Below are 20,303 nucleotides of genomic sequence, written 5' to 3'. Positions count from 1 at the left end.
AAAATACACAGTATCTGCGAAGTACAATAAAATGGTACACATATACCATTATCCCTGCCTGCAAACCCTCTCCCTTCTAAACTCCTCTTCCCATGATTCACATATACCTGGCTCAATCAACTGATGCTTTTACTTTACTTCTCCTTTTAGGTATCACTTCTTCTAAAAGCCTTACTGACTCCTAAGACTGGTTAGGCATACCCCAACTAGATCCTCAGCATTCCATACCTACTTTCATTTTAGCCTTTAGGTGTTAATCTCAATCATAATTGCTTATCTTTAGACTATAAGTTCCTTGAAGATAGTGACCATGCCTTATTCACCAATATATCCCGAGGGACTAGGATAGTGATGGGCACATAGCAGACATTCAGCCAATACTGTTGAATAAATTATTGAGTATGCACTACTTGCACACCTTTTAATTAGCTTTATCTAGAATTTAAAATGTTACATCTAACCAGTCATGTCACCAACTTATACAGCCCTTTAATGTAGAAGGGATTTCTTATTTTCTACCATATAGAAAGAAATGATCTGAATATAGGCACACCACATTTTGTAAAATGCAAGTAACCTTAAGTAAGATTAACTTGACTGCCACATTTTTAGAAGAAATTTTAAAAGATTACACTGAGAAAATTCTTAACGCACAGTGAAAAGAGACAATAAAAGGAGGTTTTTTTTATTCAAAGGTATAACTGGATAAGTAGATTTGTTTACAACCATTCTTGTGAAATACTTTTTAAAAAAATACAACCAACTTCTTTGCAAATAGCAGACACATACCTCAACTATGATGACCTAATTTTTGGTGGATAATGTACATGATTAGGCAGAAATAGACAAACTCACGCTGGCAGATTAACTATCTCAGTCAAAACTACGTTTGTGGCCCCCGCTTCTTGATCGATTTCTATTCCCACTTCGTCTTCTACCATCTTGTCGACTTCCTGACCGACTCCCCTGTCGACTCTGTCTACCTGACCGGCCACCAGATCGACCACCTGACCGGCCAGACCGGCCCGAGCGGCCACTTGACCAGCCACTCCTCTGTCTGGAATTAGAAGATGTGTTTCCATCATAATATTCTTCAATTTCAGGCAACTTGGCTGGCACTGAGAGTATCCAGTCTGAATCCTGCCACTCTGCCTGTTGGGGGAATTTATAGGATTAATATAAATGCAAATAGAAACCATAAGCAAGCACGAGAATGAAGGAGAATCTTTTTTCACATCCATTATCTATTAGCTAAAAGCCATCCATCCATTAAATTCAAAGTATCTGAAACAAAACTGAAAAGCAGAAAACAAAAACATACTCAAAGTTCATTCACTAAAGTTCCTAAGTTTTATGAACAAACAAAACATAATACAGACTCAGATACAGAGAACAAACAGGTGGTTGCCAGAGGAGAGGGAGGTAGGGGGATGACTGAAACAGGTAAGGGAGATCAAGAGGTACAAATTTCCAGTTACAAAATAAGTCACAAGGATGAAATATCCAGCATGGGGAATATAGTCAATTATATTGTAGTATCTTTGAATGGTGATAGACGGTAACTAGTATTCTGGTGATTATTTTATAATATATAGAGACATCAAATCACTATGTTGTGTACCTGGAACTAACACAGTATTGTAGGTCAATCACACTTCAGTTAAAAAGAAAACATGTAGACACTGGGAAGAAATGCATCAAAATGCTAATAGTGGTTATCTCTGGGGGGTGGGGATTATGAGTGATTGTTATTTTTTTCCTTTACGCTTTTTAGTTGTCTGCAATGAACATGTATTGCTTGTAAAATTAGACAGGAAAAAATAAATGTCATTAAAAAAATCCTCTTAAAACTTAAATCTTAAATTTACTTAATAATACAAAGCTTGGTTTTCTCCTCACCCCACCCCGCTAAAGAAAAAAAGTTTCTAAAAATTTCTAAATTTTAGTCTCAGGAGAAATTACCAGCCTAATTTTGGGACTCTAAATTCCTACTCAGTTTATACATTCTAAAGCACTAGTTTCTCAGCACACAAAAAAATACGCTATTAATAAGTAGTGCATTGCTTTCAGCGGGTATATTGACAGAAGCAAAGACTAAGAGCTGATAATGGAGATTAAAAATCTGTTCACACTAGTGGGGACTAAAAAATGTAACCACCGGAAACAATTTGGCATCAGGGTAAATGACTCAAGACATAAAACCAGCAGTTCATAGGTGTACCAATAGGTTATACCCTGCTACATTAACTGTTCCTCATTGTGATCATGGGTTACCAAGGAAAGTTAATATTAAAATACCTTGTTGGTAAGCGTGAGCAGAGACAAACACCCACACACATCACTGGTGGAAATATATGATCAAAGCCCTAAAAATGAACAAAACTTTTGGCGAAGCAGACATCTTAAACAGGTTCTTAAAGAGCTAAACATGGCAATGCATAAAGAGTTAGCTATGGCAACATTTAATGCTGACCTGTTTATAATAATATATTATTATTGGAAATAATCTGAATGTCAGAAAATAGGACATTAAGTCATCACCCAGGTGGCCAAATGCCAAGAAGACAGTAAAAATAAATAACTATATAGTTGACGAAGAAATGTGTTCACAATATATTCTGAATTTTAAGAAAGACTTTAAAAACAGAATAATCCCATTCTTGTTTCAAAATATGTATATAAATAGGCACAGGGATGAAAAAGACAAATCCCACAGTGTAGGAATTCAGTGGACAATCTCTTTCTTCAACTGATAAAATACAAGGATATTTTTTTAAAGACAGAAAAGAAAGAGAACCTACAGATTAAAAGAGATAAACACCAAATTACAATGTATAAACTTTATATTTAAAAATATTTAGGAGATAACAGGCAAAATTTAAACACAAAGTTGGATGATATTGAAGAATTCTTTTGGGGGATTTAATTATGGTATTATGGGTTTTTTTTTTAAGTGTTTTTAATATTTTAGGCACATAAAAGTATTTATGGTTGAAATGACAGACTTCCTAGAATTTGTTTCAAAAGAATTCAGAAGTGGGGAAGTGGGTGGAAGTAGACATGAAACACAATTGGCCAAGAGTTAGTTGATAACTGCTGAAGCTAGGTGATGGGTACATCAGGATTTATTATGTAATTCTATTTTTTCACGTTTGAAATTATTCATAATTTTTTGATGTTTTAAGTTATGATACATACTGGATATTTCCTATTTGTTATTATTTTCTTAAGTAATTGTTAATTGATTGGGGCATGATAATGATATTATGACTATGTTTTTTTAAATCCCTATCTTTTAGAGAAACATACTCAACTATATAACAGATAAGATTTTTTAAATACCTGTAACCTTTCTGACTCAGTTGTGGGAACATCAAAGCAAACACCCTAAAAGCAAAATGAAAACATTTTTATTTAATGCATATGAGTTGATTTTTTTTAAATACCTGCTGGTAATCCTACATTAGGTTAAAAAAAGAAAAGATTAAGTGTGTCCCATGATTGCTTATAGGATTAAAACATCTAATATATAATAATGCATGACACAGAGTGGCTGCTAATTGTACTTCCTAAATCTAAAAAGTAAACAGCATCTAATAAGAAGTGACTACTACTGAGAATCTAGAGTATTCACTAGAAGTTTTTGTAGACACTATAATGTTTCATGTCCCTTGTAAAATGACCTGCCTAATAAATTTCTTTAAAAATTTAGTGCCAGAAACTGTCTCCTAAAGAGCTGAAATGTTTACCAGATAATGAGAATGATGTAACCTAAGATCTTTCCTCTTTGGTCTTGGTTGCCAATAAGCTGAAAGTTAAGTTAATATTCCAGTATACCAAATAGGTGGCCTAAGGATCTTAGTATATTTTCCTTCCCCTCCACCTTTTTTCTGAATGTGTATATTTGTCTCATACTTGCCACAAATTTTTTGAACGTAAGTAATATTAAATTTTGAGAAAGATAACTATTTCTAATAAATAATCAGTTCTAGACTATAATGAATTTATATAGTCAAGTTAGATGAATAAATACAGTATCTTTTTTCAAAACCATTAGAAGAAATCAGTCACTAAGATTACAGGTGGTTTTAACTCTGCTATTTCATAAATGTATAAAAATACTTAATTCACTGTATTCCTCATTAACAACCAATAGCAGGCCACTTAAAAACCAATATTGTGTCCTCTCAAAAATCGAGCTGTTAAGCTGTTGCAATTATAAATTACTTAATCTTAGAAAATAAACACACATAACCATATGTAACATGTATACAAAGGCAGAAACTTAGATTACTTGGATATTAGTCAAATTAAGTAGAATGACATAGCTTTTTAGAGGAATGGGTTACTTATATAATTCTTCAAATTTACAACTGGACACATACTAACACATGGAGAAAACAGCATTATTCATCTCATTAGGCTTTAAAAGAAGAAAGAATGAATAAAATCTGCTAGTCTTTATAAACATTTTTATAGCAGTTGTCTAGAAAAGCTTACCATATTTCCTTTTAAGAGGCACATTCTGGTAATCTGGGACACAGCATTACTACTCAGCTTTCTGTTAAGTTCTTTCCAAGCACAGCTGACATCTTGTATTTCTTCTGGGCTTTCCAGAGTCATGGTCACAAACCCCTTAAGGAATAAGTCACATTATGTTTGGAAAAAAAGCAGCAGCAGAAGGACAATGACATTCTATCTTCATAGCCCTTTATGACTTAACCATGCACTTCTTAAGAGCCAAGAGTATAATATGACTGCTAAAAAAATTACTTCTTTGAAACTATATTAATAGAAGACTAACGTTTATAGATCACTGAAATTTCCATTCTTTTATACATTCCTGTAAAGACTACATTTAATTCTAATCATCATTCTCTAAGAGGAAATTAAACTACAGTATCACACTAAAGATAAGGTAGTGAGGAATTAAGGAAATGCTGAAGGAATCAAAGTTAGCTTTGACTAGAAAAACAAGAGGACATAAATCTCTTAAACCTTCTGAAGGACTAATACATAATCAAAAATTACTTGTTCTGTAAAACTTCACTGGACAGCACAAGGATCAATCAACATGAAGATACAGGGAGGCATTCACCTAACAAATATTTGAGTGCCCCTATGCATGTGCCAGAGATTGCACTAGGTGCAAGCAGTTCAGCAGCAAGAGGCCTTTGTCTCATGGAGGTTACATTCTAGAGTGTGTGTGTGTGTTGAGGGGGGTGGATAATGCTGGAGGAGACAGTAAACAAATAAGGAAATAAACAGAATGTCAGTAATAAGCAACATGAAAAAAAATAAGCAGGGGAAGAAACTGAAAATACAGAGTAAAGGGAGGGGTAAGCTATTTTAGATAAGGTGATGAAGAAAGACCTCTTTGATATGACGATATTTGAGTAGAAACCTGAAAGAAGTGAGGAGGAAGCCAAGGTTGTTAAAAGGAAAGAACATTCAGAACAGCATAAGGAAGTGCAAAGGCTTTGTATAGGACTGAGTTTATGTTTGAGCATCAGCAAGTAGGTGAGGGTAGCTGAAACAAGCAAGGGGAGAGTGATAAAGATGAGGCCAAAGAAGTAGCAAGGGAAGACCCTATAGAACATTCATGTCAAAGACTTTGGATTTTGGTCTAACACACAAAAGAAATATCAAACCACTAACATCCTGCTACTAAGATATTTAATCAGAGGTTAGATGACCTTTTATTAGATACCTCTTAGCTCTAAAAGTCTATCTTAATCTTTTCTTAAGAAGTATGGTTTAAATTTTTTCTTAAGAAGTATCTAATGGGTTAGTAGGGATAGGATATTTGCTCAGTGCTAAAGTATCACCCCACAGGTTACTGACTAATTACAGAGAGTAAAATACACCTTTATAACTTGAATATATGGCTCTGGTATGGTTTATTTTGACATCTGATGCTGACCTGGCAGGGGGCCAGGTCAGATGGTGACACACACACACACAGTAATCCTTAACTTTGCATGATATTGTGTTGGCCACACAGAGTCTACTTCTCGACTTGCATAGTTCCATGGCAAACAAAATGAAGAAGAGGTTCTGGTACACAAGCTTTGGTTAACCCAGTACTGTGCAAAGTGAAAATGTCCTATATTTCTCTCCAGAGAGATATCTATGGTTCAGTTTTAATCTTCCCCAACCAATTTTCTCACGGATTTCTACCTTATCAGAGGTGATCAAAGATCGTGGTTCAAAACTTGATGCGCCAGAGATGTGAGCTAATGCTGCAGCCAATGCATCCACTGCCCCTTTCTCTTCTATCAGTCTCTGAGCTGATGGTCGGAAAAAATCAACAGCAGCATAAGAAACAGAAGCCAGAGACCTATGGTTTAAAAACAGTAAATTTTCTTGGTCAAGACAAAGGGGAAAAATTAAAGGTAAGAGAATGAATGGGAAAAGAAAGAGCAACGTTTTCGTATTTTAATATAATTAAATGTCTGCTGGTAAAACTGGTGATTAAATTTTCTGATATTTGAACTAGGAGAGCTTAAAGATGTATAGCCTAATACAAGAGAAAAAATTATTCAGCAAGGTCAGAAAGCATACCTGATGGCATCCATGCTTTTAGATTTAACTAAATCCATTGTAGAAGGAACACCTACACGTTTAAAAGTAATTCCCTGAAAATGAAAGAATTACATTAAAGAAAAATGGAAGCCTTTACAATTAATTCCTAAATTAATCTAGTTTGTTGAATTTCCATTTCTTGGACTTAAAAGATTTCCAAGCCCTAGCAGACCAAAAGATTTTCTAATAAATCATCAACTATAAATTCTAGAAAGAGAAAAAAATTTTTTGATTGTCTCTTAATTACAATCACGGAATTTCACTTGCAAAATAAAGCTGATTTTAAAAAAGAAAGATGCTGTTTACATCAATCAGTTTTATGATCTTCATCTTACAGAGTACATGAAAAAATGTATTTAAAAACACATACCATAAAAAATAGAAAAAGTGAAATACTACAAAAACTTCAGACCACAAAAAGTGTGTAAATTCTCATAGAAACTGGCTACTGTACCATTACTCAGTATAATCTTGACTATTACACCAAGACAATGTCATAGTCATCCATTTACAATACTGGACTAAAAGGTACTCAACGCAGTTCTGATTTTAGTATCAAGGGAGAAATTCAAGGGAAAAATGAGAAAGTCAGCTCTTCTGTCTTCACAAAAAAAGCTGTATTAAAACAAAGTCTTGCAACTAAAATAAATTTAGCTCTTCACATGCTTCACATCCAAATGCAGCTTAAACTGAGAAAAGTTATAAAGATCTATTTGTGAGAACAAATATAAAAAGAGCTCTTTTCTAAGGCATCATTTAGATAATAAGCCTGAAATAATTTAACTCTACTTACTGCTTTTTGTTCCACATATCTTAATTGACCTCTTTCTCTTGGTTGATAAAAACATATGCAAATCCCTGTCCGGCCAGCTCTACCTGTGCGTCCAGAGCGATGAATATAGGACTCAACATCCTAAAAATAAAAGAGGTAACACTTCTTAAAAATCTGGCAAATTAAACAGTCATTCCAGCATCCAAATAATAATACTAATAATAACAAAACTATGCCTACCAATAATAATATATCTATTTTAATCCTATCACTCTTTTCAACATCTCAAAGAATTTTTGTGCTTAAATTCTGTAATAAAGGTGATATGATTTAAAATCTTTTTATCAAGGGGGAGAGTACTGCTCAGTGGTAGAGTGCATGCTTTGCTTGCATGAGGTCCTGGGCTCAATCCCCAGTACCTCCATTAAAATAAATAAATAAACCTAATTACCCCCCCAAATTTTTTTTTAAAAAACCTTTTTATCCACCTCATCCCAGGGTTCTTTATATGGCAACTTTTAATAATTCCCTTGCATGATTTCATGCTTAAGATCCAAATAAATTAATCATTTGCAAAGGTATCAGATACTGATCAATTTAACACTGCACTAACAAAAAAAGAGCAAGAACAGGTAACATATTTTTCATATCTCAGCAGTATCTTGTAAAAAGTGGCACTCTTACTTTCTCCAAATCAAATCTCATCTCCTTGCAAATTAAAACCACAATGAGATGTCACCTCACATCTGTTAGAATAGTCATCATCAAAAAAACAAATGGTAACATGAACTGGTGTAGAAGTGGCAAAAAGGGAACTTTCGCGCACTGTTAGTGGGACTGTAAATTGGTATGATCACTACAGAAAACAGTATGGAGGATCCTAAAAAAATTAAAAATAGAACTACCACATGATCCAGCAATTCCACTTCCGGGAATACATTCAAAGGCAATGAAAACACTAACTCAAAAACGTATCTGCACCCCTATGTTCAGAGCAACATTATTTACAACAGTCAAGACATGGAAACGATCTAAGTGTCCATCAACAGACGAATGAATAAGAAGTTATGAGATACACACACACACACACACACACACACACACACACACACACACACACAATGGTGTAATTATTCAGCGGTAAAAAAAAGAGGAAGTCCTACCATTTGTGACAACACGGATTGACCTTGAAGGCATTATGCTAAGTGAAATAAGACAAATACTGTATGACCTCACTTATATATGGGATCTAAAAGAAAACAACAACAAAAAACTAAACTCACTGAAACAGTGAACAGACTTGCTACCAGAAGCAGACAGTGGGGAGGGAGAAATGAAGGAAGGTTGTCAAAAGATACCAACTTCCAGTTAAAAGATAACTAACTACTAGGGATGTAACGTATGACACAACGACTACAGCTAACAATCCTGTATGACATAGTATACAAAAGTTGTGAATTAAGTAAATCCCAAGAGTTCACGTCACAGAGAGAAAACATTTTTTCCTTTTTTCTTTTCTTCTTAAACACCTACATAATAAGATGGATACTAGCTGAACTCATTGTGGTAATCATTTCACAATATATGTAAATCAAACCATCATGCTGTATGCCTTAAACTTATACAGTGATGTCAATTATTTTTCAATAAAACCAGGAAAAAAACCTACTTTCTTACCTGTGGAGGTGAACTCTGAATCACCAGGTCAACCTCAGGAATGTCCAAACCACGAGCAGCCACATTGGTTGCCACCAAAACTTTAAAACTACCTTCTCTGAAGCCTTTCAGTGTAATTTCTCTTTGTGACTGTGCAATGTCCCCATGTAAACACTGGGCATTCTATTTGGAAAAAAAGCAAAAGTAAGTATATAGCACATACTTGCAACTGATAGCACCCAAACACCATACAGTCTGTGCTCTTTGTTGTTTTTAAATCTTATTTTCTGATAATTATAAAACTGCATGTTCATTGTTTTAAAAAACAAATCAAACACTACAGAAAAATATTTAACATAAAATGCAAAAGCTTCCCTTAGTATCAGCCTCCTAATAATTAACTATTAACAGTTTGGTGAATATTCCTCCACATATTATTTTTCAAATACATACGCACACACACATACCCCTCACATATCCTAGCATATAATTTTATGTATTTACTTATAAAAAATGGGACTATACTATGTATGTATTGTTTTGCAACCTGCCTTATAAATTTATTACATCTTAGCCATTTTTCCATATCGAGAAACACATCTACTTAATTTATAAAAACCGTATATGATTTCTCCATATGGCTGCAGCATCATTTATTTTAGCAATACCCTACTGATGAACATTTGGGTCGCATCCAAACTTTCACCTTTAGAAACAATGTTACAATGAACAACCTTGTACTTACATCTCTAGACCCTTCAGTACATGTATATTTCAACAGACTACATATCTATAAGCTGAATTTCTAGGTCAAAAATTATAAACATTTAATATTTTAATAGGTATTACAAAACTGTATTATAAAAAGAAACTGTGCTCATTTACTCTTCAACATTCTGTGAGTGTTTATTTCATCTAACCCCACCTATCTATATACCTGTACGTTATGAATTGTTATAATCCTTATCATTCTAATAGGTAAAAATGATTTCCCGATGTTTTTTTTTTTAAACTATGTAAATCTTTTTTTGGATTTCTTTTTACACCATTTCTTTTGGTGGGGGGGAGGTAATTAGGTTTATTTACTTACTTAATGGAGGTACTGGGGATTGAAACCAGAACCTCGTGCATGCTGAATAGGCACTCTACCACTAAGCTACACCCTCCCCCTCCCAATGTTATTTTAACTTATATTTCTATAATTTTTAGTGAAACTGAACTAGTTTATACTGGGCTGATCTTCCATGTACGCTGCAAATAATTTTCCTAGTGTTACAAATAAATTTCCTAGTATTTCTAGCCACTATTAAAATTTAAAAGTTCATAACAACTATTTAACTTCAACAGTATCTGAACTGTAGTAACTGTGTTTAACACATTCATGAGTGAATTCACTGAGCACCTGCTATGCTTCAGGTACTATGCCAGGTTCTGGAACAACCATAAAGAAACATTGTGGGACAGACAAGTTGACAATTTTTCAATACAGTATGATACGTGCTGTAACAAGGTGCAGGGTGCTATAGGAATACCTAAGAGGGGAACTTGACTCAATATTGTTTAAGGGGAAGGCAGCACTGAAGCTGAGACCAACAGATAATAAGGAACTAGTAAGTCAGGAAAAAAAAAGAAGCAGGAGGCTAGGAAGTTCCAGGCATAAGAAATATTGTACATAATTAGTGTATCTGGGGAACTATAGATATTTGAGTATTGCTGAAGCACAGAGTTAGAAGGAGAAGTGGTGAGAGATGAGGCTGAAAAGGAATATGAATTTTATCCTGAGGACAATATGGAAAAACTGAATGACTTAAGCAGAAGATTTTCATGGACATATTTATACTCTAGAAGGAACATTCTGGCTACAAGGTATTAGAAAAGGGCAAGGCAAAAGCTAGGGAGATTCAAATGGCAGGCTGCTGTAGAAACTCAGGAGAGATATCAGTGGCCTCACCAAGGCAGTGCCAATGACCACTTATTCATTTAACAAATATTTAGTAATCTACATGTCAGGTACTAGGGATAAAAATGCCAAACAAAAAGTAAAACTGCTTCTGTCCTCATGGTCTTTATACTTCAGTCAAGGAAATGAACATTCATCAAAAAGGCACATAGATAAATTTAGCCAACAAGTGTAACTGATGATGCAAGGGTCTAAGAGGCAAAAAGCGTTTAGAAGAGGACAACCTAACCTAGTTTGAGGCAAGGAAGAATTCCCAGAAAAGTACTCTGGACTGATATCTGAAGGATAGGAGTTGCCAGGCAAGATAGATTACAAGTTCAAGAGCCCTGTGGGTGAGAGGAAACATGGCATGTTTGGTAAGAGTACAGAAATGAGGGGAAAGTGCGATAATAAGATGAAACTAGAAAGGTAAGTAGGAGCTGGACAGTAAATGAATTCAAGAACTATTATTAGTAGATGAAACTGGAAGGACTTGGTGAAGGGAGTGGAAATGAATATAAAAAAAAGAAACAAATACATGACTCCCAGATTTTGAGCTTCTGTAACAGCAGTAGGAAAGAAATGTACCATTTCAAGCCATAGGAAATAGAATCTAAAAATACTTTGTAGTTAACTAGACAGCAAAAGGAAGGAAGAAAAGTCAAGGATGATATGTAGATTTCTGGCTTAGACTATGGGTAGATATATCATTCAACAATAGGGAATGTTGGAGACAGAGCAGGTAAAGGCGAATAAAGAGAATGAATTCAATTCTAAGTACATAATGGGATAGGATGTCTGTGGCCAGTAGGATAAACACCAGTCTAGATGCTGGAGACAAAGCTAACCTGGAAATAGATGTGGATATCATCAGTATATATACAATGATCGCAGCCATAGCAGTGATTAAATATATTTACATATGTAACTATATTTCTATATTTCTACACTTATTGACTGCTTGTTATAAGAAAAGCACTGTACTAAATGGTTTAAATGATTTTAAGTCTCAAAAGTATAAAAAACTTAATACCACTTTTTAAAAAGGAAACATGGGCACTGAAATATGAAATGATTTGCCCAAGGTTACACAGCTACTAAGTAACACAACTGGGAATTAAATCCTGATCTGTATGATTCCAAAGTGCAATTAATCACTATGCTCAGAAAGAAGATGTTAAGTGAGAAGAAACAATTAAAGAGTTTAGAACTGTGAGAAATGCCAATATTTAAAGTACAGACATCCAGATGGCCAACAGGCACATAAAGAGATGCTCAACATTGCTAATTTTTCGAGAAATACAAATCAAAACTACAATGAGATATCACCTCACACCAGTCAGAATGACCATCATTATAAGGTCCACAAATGATAAAAGCTGGAGAAAGTGTGGAGGAAGGGAAGCCTCCTACACTGTTGGTGGGAATGCAAATTGTTGCAGCCACTATGGAGGACACTCTGGATGTTCCTTAAAAAACTAAAAATGGACTTGCCATATGATCCAGCAATCCCACTCCTAGGCACATATCTTGAGAAAAACATAATTCAAAAGGACACATGCACCCCAATGTTCACAGCAGCACTGTTTACAATAGCTAGGACATGGAAACAACCTAAATGTCCATTGACAGATGGCTGGATAAAGAACTTGTGGTACACACACACACAGGAATACCACTCAGCCATAAAAAAGAACAAAATGATGCCATCTGTAGCAACATGGATAACTCGGAGATAGTCATCCTAAGTGAAGTAAGAAAGAAAGAGGAAGAAAAATATCTTAAGGTATCACTTACATGTGGTCTCTAAAAAAAAAAGACACAAATGAACTTATTTACAGAACAGAAACAGACTCACAGACATACAGAACAAATTTATGGTTACCAGAGGGGGAAAGAGGGTGGGAAGGGATAAATTGGGAGTTCAAAATTTCTACCTCTTAGGGAGAGATGGAAATGTTCGATATCTTGATTTTGGTTGTCATTTCATATGTGTATACATCTATCAAAATTAATCAAACTGTACATCTGAAATATATATAATTTACTGTACAGAAAGTATACCACAATAAAATTGTTTTAAAAAAATTTAAAGTACAAGTAAGAATACAAAAAGACGTTAACAAAATTGGGAAAGATTAGCCAGGGAGAAGGAAAAAAACCTGTGCGGTATCATGGAACCCAAGTTAAGAGACATGTTTCACAAAAGGAATCATTATCATTATCATCATCATCATCATCATCATCATCATCATCATCATCATCATCATCATCATCAAAGTCCAAAGCAAACATACTTTAAATAAACTGGACAGTATTTCAGAGTAAATTTTTTAAAAACTTGATACAATACAGATTGTTTTACTTGATAATTAGTCCTAAGTGGGACATAATACATTCATGACACCAGTGACAGTTTCTAGGTCTCCAACTTATGAATAAATTATTTTCCAAAAGTTTGTGTGCATGCATGGGTGTGTATAATTGCTTAGAATTTAACAAGGCATTATTCTGGTAAAACCTGACTCAAAGAAAAAATTTAAAGTAAAATTTAAAAATAAAAATAAGTTAACCATTAAAGTTCCATGGTTAGTCAAAAAGATCCCGTATTACCCATAATGATATACTATTACTACTTTCTACCTAAGTAGCAAATAGTTACCCAGAGGAGGAGGAAGTGCATTCCTTCCAACCACAGAAACTGACTATTGTCCACTAAGATGGGAATTCTCACCCAGCTGCCTTTGCAGCAAGGCAGTTAATTCCTCCCTATGAGATAAAACAATAGCTTCTGCAAGACAGTTGCTGCTGAGTGTTCTAAAGACAAGACAGGAAAGGTAAATTAACTACTCTTCAATATTTCTTCCACTATTTAGAGTCTCTGTTTATACCGGATGCAAAGCTAAAGTTACACAATTAGTTAAAATGACACTGGAGAAGATGGCCAGCACTGTCTTTAAATCTCCAATTCCCACATAAAAACAGAGCAACTAGGATAACAAGATTAAAAATCCACAAACATCTATAACAAAATTTAGTGACAAGGTATTTTCATGGTTTCTAAAACATGAGCAGGTAGGGACAAAACCTTATGTATTGGGAAGAGGGGGGACTTGCTAGTCCTAAGAACAGTCTCTGGAAAGCATGATGGGCCAATTTGAGAAAGTCAGCTGAAACTGGGAGAATTTTTGCACACTTAAGGGTGATTGTGAGGAGCCAAAGATGAGGTCTGAAAGAGGCCAGAACAGCCTAGGCCCAAATGAGCTTCCAAAACTAACAAACCAGTGCTCCCTTGCCAGGACAAAGCCCCACAATGAGGAGAAATTATTGGACCTAGAGTCCAAACTGAGGATGCCAGGGATCCCAGAAGCAAAGGAAAGCAATGATCCAGATAAAAGTGAGGAGAAAAATCAACCAGAGCTCAGAAAGTTGGAGACCTTTTTTTTTAAAACAGCTTTATTGAGATATAATTTGCAGATTTTATTTTTAAACACTATAAAAAATAACAGAAGCAGCTCTAGAGCTGTAAAGCTAGAAAACTGTTTTGACCCACATCTCCCCATCTAAAGTTCAGAAAGATTAAATTCATCTAAAAATGAACAACAGAAAAGATCACAGTTAAATCTCATAGGAAGTAACTATGAGGGGAAAAAAAGAGTAATATCCCCACAAACAATGCAAGAGCTCTAGGAAGATGAAGATGTATAGCATTTTATTTCTGAATGAGCTAAAAGAAAATGTGTAAATATATGACATATGAAAGAACAAGAAAAATCAGAATGAGAAAAAGGAAAATATGGGGTGAAATGATTCAAAAAAGAAGTAGAAATAAAAGAAAAAGACTTTCCACAAATGAAGACCATACTGAAAGGAATATCAGACACTAAACACAACAGAAGATGTCTTAATTTTGAAAATTGATTGAAATAAAAAAAGATAAAAAGGATTTGAGATAAAATGATAAAGAAAAGAGGAAAAAAGAGCCAAAATACATGAAACAAGGGTCCCTAAAGAAAAAAACCAAAGCAATCAGACAAACCAAATATCAAAAAATTAGAATTCAAGAAAATTTTGCTGAAATTTGAAAAAATATATATCTGAAACTACAAATTGCGTGTGTACACTGTATACTCAGAAAAAGTGAACAAGAACACCATCAAAATATATTCTAGTAAAATTAGTGATTTTTAAAGGAAAAAGGCTTTTGTATTCAAGCAAAAAAACAAATCACTTGTAAAGGGGAAAAAATCAGACTGGCAGACTTTTTATAGTATGCTTTATTCTAATGGAAAAACATATTAAGACACTGAAGGAAAGAAAACGTGAACCAAGATTTTTGTATCCATCCAAAATGATTTTAAGGTATAAAGTTACAAACAAGCTATTACCAATAGGCAATATTGTTTCCATGAGCCCTTCCTTGGGAATCCACTAGACAACAAGTGACAGACAACAAAAATGACTGGAGAGACATTGACATAGGACCGATGGTGTTATTATCAATAGATGTTAACATCACAAAAAAAGAAAGAACTAGACATTATATACCTCCTAAAAGAAGTACACCACCTATGAAATAATTTTGCCACAAACCAACCAACCTGAATTTACAGGAAATACAGAAGACAGAGAGCATGCTAAATGATAGAACAGGGAAGCAACACTCTAGATTATGAAAACTTGGTTTCTTAAACAGTAATTTTTAAAAAGCTACAAGGAAAAAAATATACATGGAAGAATCCATATGTTGAAGTGATTTAATGAAATCACACAATGTAAGAATCTTATTTGGATCCAGATTCAAGAAAACAAACTATAAAACAAAAAAAAAAGCAATTTAGAATCTGAAGACTAACTGATATTTGAAGATATTTATTACTGTTAATTTTTTAGATGTCATATCAGCATTGTGGGCTTTTTAAAAATAACCCTTTCCTTTTACAGACACATACCCAAATAAGAGTAATATTATCTAGGGTTCGCATCAAAGTAATTCAGGAGCACGAAGTGAATGGGCATTTGAATGAAATAAGTTAACTGCTGCAGCTGGAAAACAAATACATAGGGTCTCAATATACCGTCAGCTTTTGTATGTGTCTTGTATGCGTCTGAAATTTTCTACTATAAAAAGTTAAAAGAAAAAAAACACATGAATTTAGTATTTTGATCCATTCATTCAATACATATTTTTGATTCATTTTATACACAACTCTAAAATATTACCCACTCTTATCCATTGAAACTCACTATTTCATTCTTCATATTTTCAAGATCACATCTGCAAAGTCTTAAGAAAACTTCTGATGAAAATGGACAGAATTCTATCCTGACTTAACAGATCATGAAAGGCTGGCTATAACATCTTTCTGAATTAGACTGAATTCTAAGAATGACTATCAAACCTAGTCTACAAAGGACAACGTGATTTTTTAATTCCATGATTCATCCCTATAGTCTCAATTAGAGAAAGCATGAAAAAAGACTTACCTGTTTTATGTGCGGATTCATGGCCATTTCAGTTACATTCTTTTTGGTCTCACAGAAAATAATAGCCCTGCCTTCAGACCCACTATAGACTTGAAGGACATCTCCAATAACTGCTGGCCTCTGAGACCAATGGCACTGGATGGCCAAATGCTTTGAGGAAAGAAAAAATCGAATATCTGTTTCATTTAAATTATTGGAAAAGATTTCTCTTGTACATTTTTTTCTATTTGTTTAAGAATGGCCTTCCTGGAAGACAATAAGACAATAATTCTCCCTAACCCCATCTAAAAACAATTTACAAACAGCCATCAATAGGTGAAAGGATAAGCAAATTATAGTATATTCATACAGTGGAATACTACTCAGTAATTAAAAGGAACCAACTACTGATCTATGCAACAATATGGATGAATCACAAAACATATGCTGGGTCAATGAAGCATTACAGAAAAAAAGTACACACAGTAGGATTCCATTTGTATAAAGATCTAGAACAGGCAAAACTAATCCATGATGGAAATAAAGCAGAGCAGCGGCCGCCTCTGAAGGGGGACTGGGCAGGGGCACAGGGGAATTTTCTGGGATGATGGAAATATTCTTTGTTTTGATAAGGATTTGGGTCACCCACATGTATGAATTTGTCAAAACTAAGGTAATGCACACTTAAAAGTTTGCATTTTGTTTTACGTAAAAATTTTTTAGCTTAAAAAACGTAAGTAAGGGGGTAGGATATGGCTCAAGTAGTAGAGCGCATGCCTAGCATGCACAAGGTCCTGGGCTCAATCCCCAGTACCTTCTCTAAAATAAGTAAATCTAATTACCTCCTCCCCCCAAAAAAATAAAATTAAATTTAAAAAGATTAAAAAATGTAAATAAATATTAGGTGGATGAACCTCAAAAACATGCTAAGTGAAAGAAGTCCGACACAAAAAAGCCACATGTTGTAATGATTACATTTATATGAAATATCCAGAATAGGTAAATCCACAGAGACAGAAAGCAGACAAGTGGTTGCCAGGGGCTAACGGAAGGAGGGAATAGGGAGTAACTCCTTAACAGTTACAGATTTCCCTTTTGGGTAATGAAGTGTTTAAGAAGTAAACAGAAGCAATGGTTGTATAACATTGGGAATGTGCTAAATGACTCTGAATTGTATACTTTAAAGTAGTTAATTTCTGTTATGTGAATTTTACCTCAGTTAAAAAAATTTGTAAATATTGAACTCTAAAGATATGCACACTAAAATACTCACAGGGAAGTATACTGATTTCTGCAATTTGAAATAAATAAAAAAATAAGATGATGTAGGAATGGGTAGATAGGCAATAAAGCAAATACAGTGAATGGCAGAATCTAGCTGGAGGATATACAGGTGTTCACTATAAAATTTTCTCAACTTTTCAGTGTTTGAAAATCTTCATGATAAAATGTTGGGAAAAAACACACTGTAACATTTTAAATCTGTGCATTTTAACTTATTGTATCTCAGTAAAACTGTTTAAAACAATTCATTATAGAACATCTGGAAAACAGAGACAAGCACAAAGAAGAAAACTAAGAATTATTTGTACCAGGTACGACAAAGTCTTGCTTCTTCCTCTCTACCTTTCAAAAATTAAAATAAAAAAGAGCCTAAACCTGATCAAGCCTCACAATCTAACCATCAACTCACAGGCAAATGAACACAGAGGAACATGTTAAATAACACCACAAGGTTGCAAATCAGCAAAACTGAGACTTACGGGAAATTTGTAAGATAATGATCAGTTCTTCTCAATAAAAAATTGCAAAGAAAAAAAGGAACAGTGGAACCAGATTATTAAAGATTTTAATAAATGAATGGATAAAGATGTGGTATATGTATACAATGGAATATTACTCAACCATAATCAAAAATGAAACCCTGCATTTTCAACCACATAGATGAATCTAAAAAGTATCATGCTAAGTGAATTAAGTCAGACAGAAAAACACAAATAATGTACAATCTCACTTATATGTGAAATCCTAAAAAACAAAACAAACAAAAAATGAAAACGGATACATAGGTACAGAGAATAAAACAATGGTTGCCAAAGTGGAGGATGGGGGGGCCTGAAATAGGTGAAGGGGATCGATAGGTACAAACTTCCAGTTACAAAATAAATAAGCCATGGAGATGTAACATACAGGCATAAGAAATGTTGTCAAAAATATTGCAACAACTATGCATGGCTACAGATGGTTATTAGACTTATTGTGGTGACCATTTCATAATGAATGCAAATATCAATTCACTATGTAGTACACGTGAAACCATAATATTGTACATCAACTATATTTCAATTAAAAAAAAAAGAAAAACAGGGGAGAGAGTAGAGCTCAGTGGTAGAGAACATGCCTAGCATGCACAAGGCCCTAGGTTCAATCCCCAGTACTTCCATAAAAATAGATAAGTAAAGAAATAAACCTAAGTACTTCCCCCCAAACAAAAAATAAAGAATAAATTTTAAAAAAGAAATGTATGAGGCTACAGAAAAGATCAGCGTTAAAGCCTGGTGATGGGTACTTCAGCTCCTTTGTCCTATCCAACTTTCGTACTTGTTTGAAAATGTCCTTAGTAAACTTTTATCACTGATACATTTTACATTATTAATGTAAAACTTTAAGCCATTACAAAATATACAAAGCTTCCTTTGACCATCCCATACTATAAAAGTCCTCTTTCCCAGAAGTAATCATTATTAGTTAATGTTCATCCTTCCCACCTGTCTCTGTACATAAATACCTAAAGAATCCAATTAGCATTATTTGCGTATTCTTTAAAATAGTATGATTCTGCACATACCATTTTGTAAGTTGGCTATCACTCAAATTCATTCTTTTTGATCATTACATTGTATTTATAGATTATACTCTTGTTTACTATATTTATCTACCTACACATATATATACATCTACAGAAAAGTGACATATACAGTACATACCTGTCATAAATAATGCAAATGTTACGTTTAAAATTCTTTTTTTTAAACATATACTATTGGTTTAAATTTTCATGGAGTCAAAATTATAAACCTTTTCCTTTATGGTATCTTCTTCTGTCTTTATGTTTAGAAAAGCCTTTCCTCTCTTGATGTCAAATAACTGTTGCTCTATAATCTGCTTTAAATTATTTTATGATTTAATTTTAAAAAATCTTTTGGGAATATTTTTGGTATACGGTATGAAATGAGGATATTTTTTCCACCTAAGCTTTAACAAGTTACCCCAGCACCAGCATTATTCTTTTCAAATTGAGATGAATCACTTAGCCTGTCACATTCTACATACATTCAAGTCTATCTCTATGGCTGCTTGTTTATCTCCTGTTAGGACTTGCCTGTTCACATACTGTTTCCCCCCTATTTATTCTACTCTGCTCCTGAGTCTCAGACTATAGAAATACATAGTTATCTCATTGACTAAGGGCAAAAAAGAGATATTAGCCTGAATTGGTACCCAAAATGTAAGTTTAGCTTCAACAAATTTCAAAATACCAACTAAAAGCTAAAATCTATCACACTGGAAAGCTACTTACTTCCACAGTAGTTGCAGCCTTTTGAGTCATTTTCCCAACAAGGTCAACCTGTTCATATCTGGATTTCATGTATTTTTTTGCAACTTTGTATACCCACTGTGGGCAAGTTGCAGAAAAAAGTAAAGTCTGAGGATTGTCTTCAGAATCTTAAATAAACAAAAAGAATTCAAATGCTTTCTTAATATCCTACAATGCAGTTAGCTTATAAAAATCCCCCCAAACTTCAAAGAAATAATGAAAAATTCAAAACTTGGAGTGAATTTTGAACACACAAACTTCATTGCAATTATTAAAACTTTCAACTT

General features: G+C 33.9%; 1 protein-coding gene across 3 annotated transcripts in view; it reads right to left on the bottom strand.

Annotated features, from left to right (window-relative positions):
* Nucleotides 1-656: 656 nt before the first annotated feature.
* DDX50 (DExD-box helicase 50) overlaps nt 657-20,303 on the bottom strand; it is a 28,439-nt gene continuing 8,792 nt past the window's right edge. For all 3 annotated transcript variants that reach the window (XM_006181179.2, XM_032491531.1, XM_032491532.1), the window contains 9 exons: nt 19,999-20,144; nt 16,440-16,589; nt 9,035-9,196; nt 7,379-7,498; nt 6,565-6,638; nt 6,181-6,340; nt 4,501-4,635; nt 3,343-3,387; nt 657-1,152 (listed from right to left, as the gene is read on the bottom strand). In XM_006181179.2, coding sequence (XP_006181241.1) covers nt 874-1,152; nt 3,343-3,387; nt 4,501-4,635; nt 6,181-6,340; nt 6,565-6,638; nt 7,379-7,498; nt 9,035-9,196; nt 16,440-16,589; nt 19,999-20,144 — 1,271 coding nt within the window. In that variant the 3' untranslated portion in view covers nt 657-873. The remainder of the gene's footprint in view (nt 1,153-3,342; nt 3,388-4,500; nt 4,636-6,180; nt 6,341-6,564; nt 6,639-7,378; nt 7,499-9,034; nt 9,197-16,439; nt 16,590-19,998; nt 20,145-20,303) is intronic.

This window comes from Camelus ferus, chromosome 11, assembly GCF_009834535.1.
Source record: "Camelus ferus isolate YT-003-E chromosome 11, BCGSAC_Cfer_1.0, whole genome shotgun sequence".
Classification (NCBI taxonomy): Eukaryota; Metazoa; Chordata; class Mammalia; order Artiodactyla; family Camelidae; genus Camelus; species Camelus ferus.
This window is presented reverse-complemented; position numbering and strand designations above follow the sequence as displayed.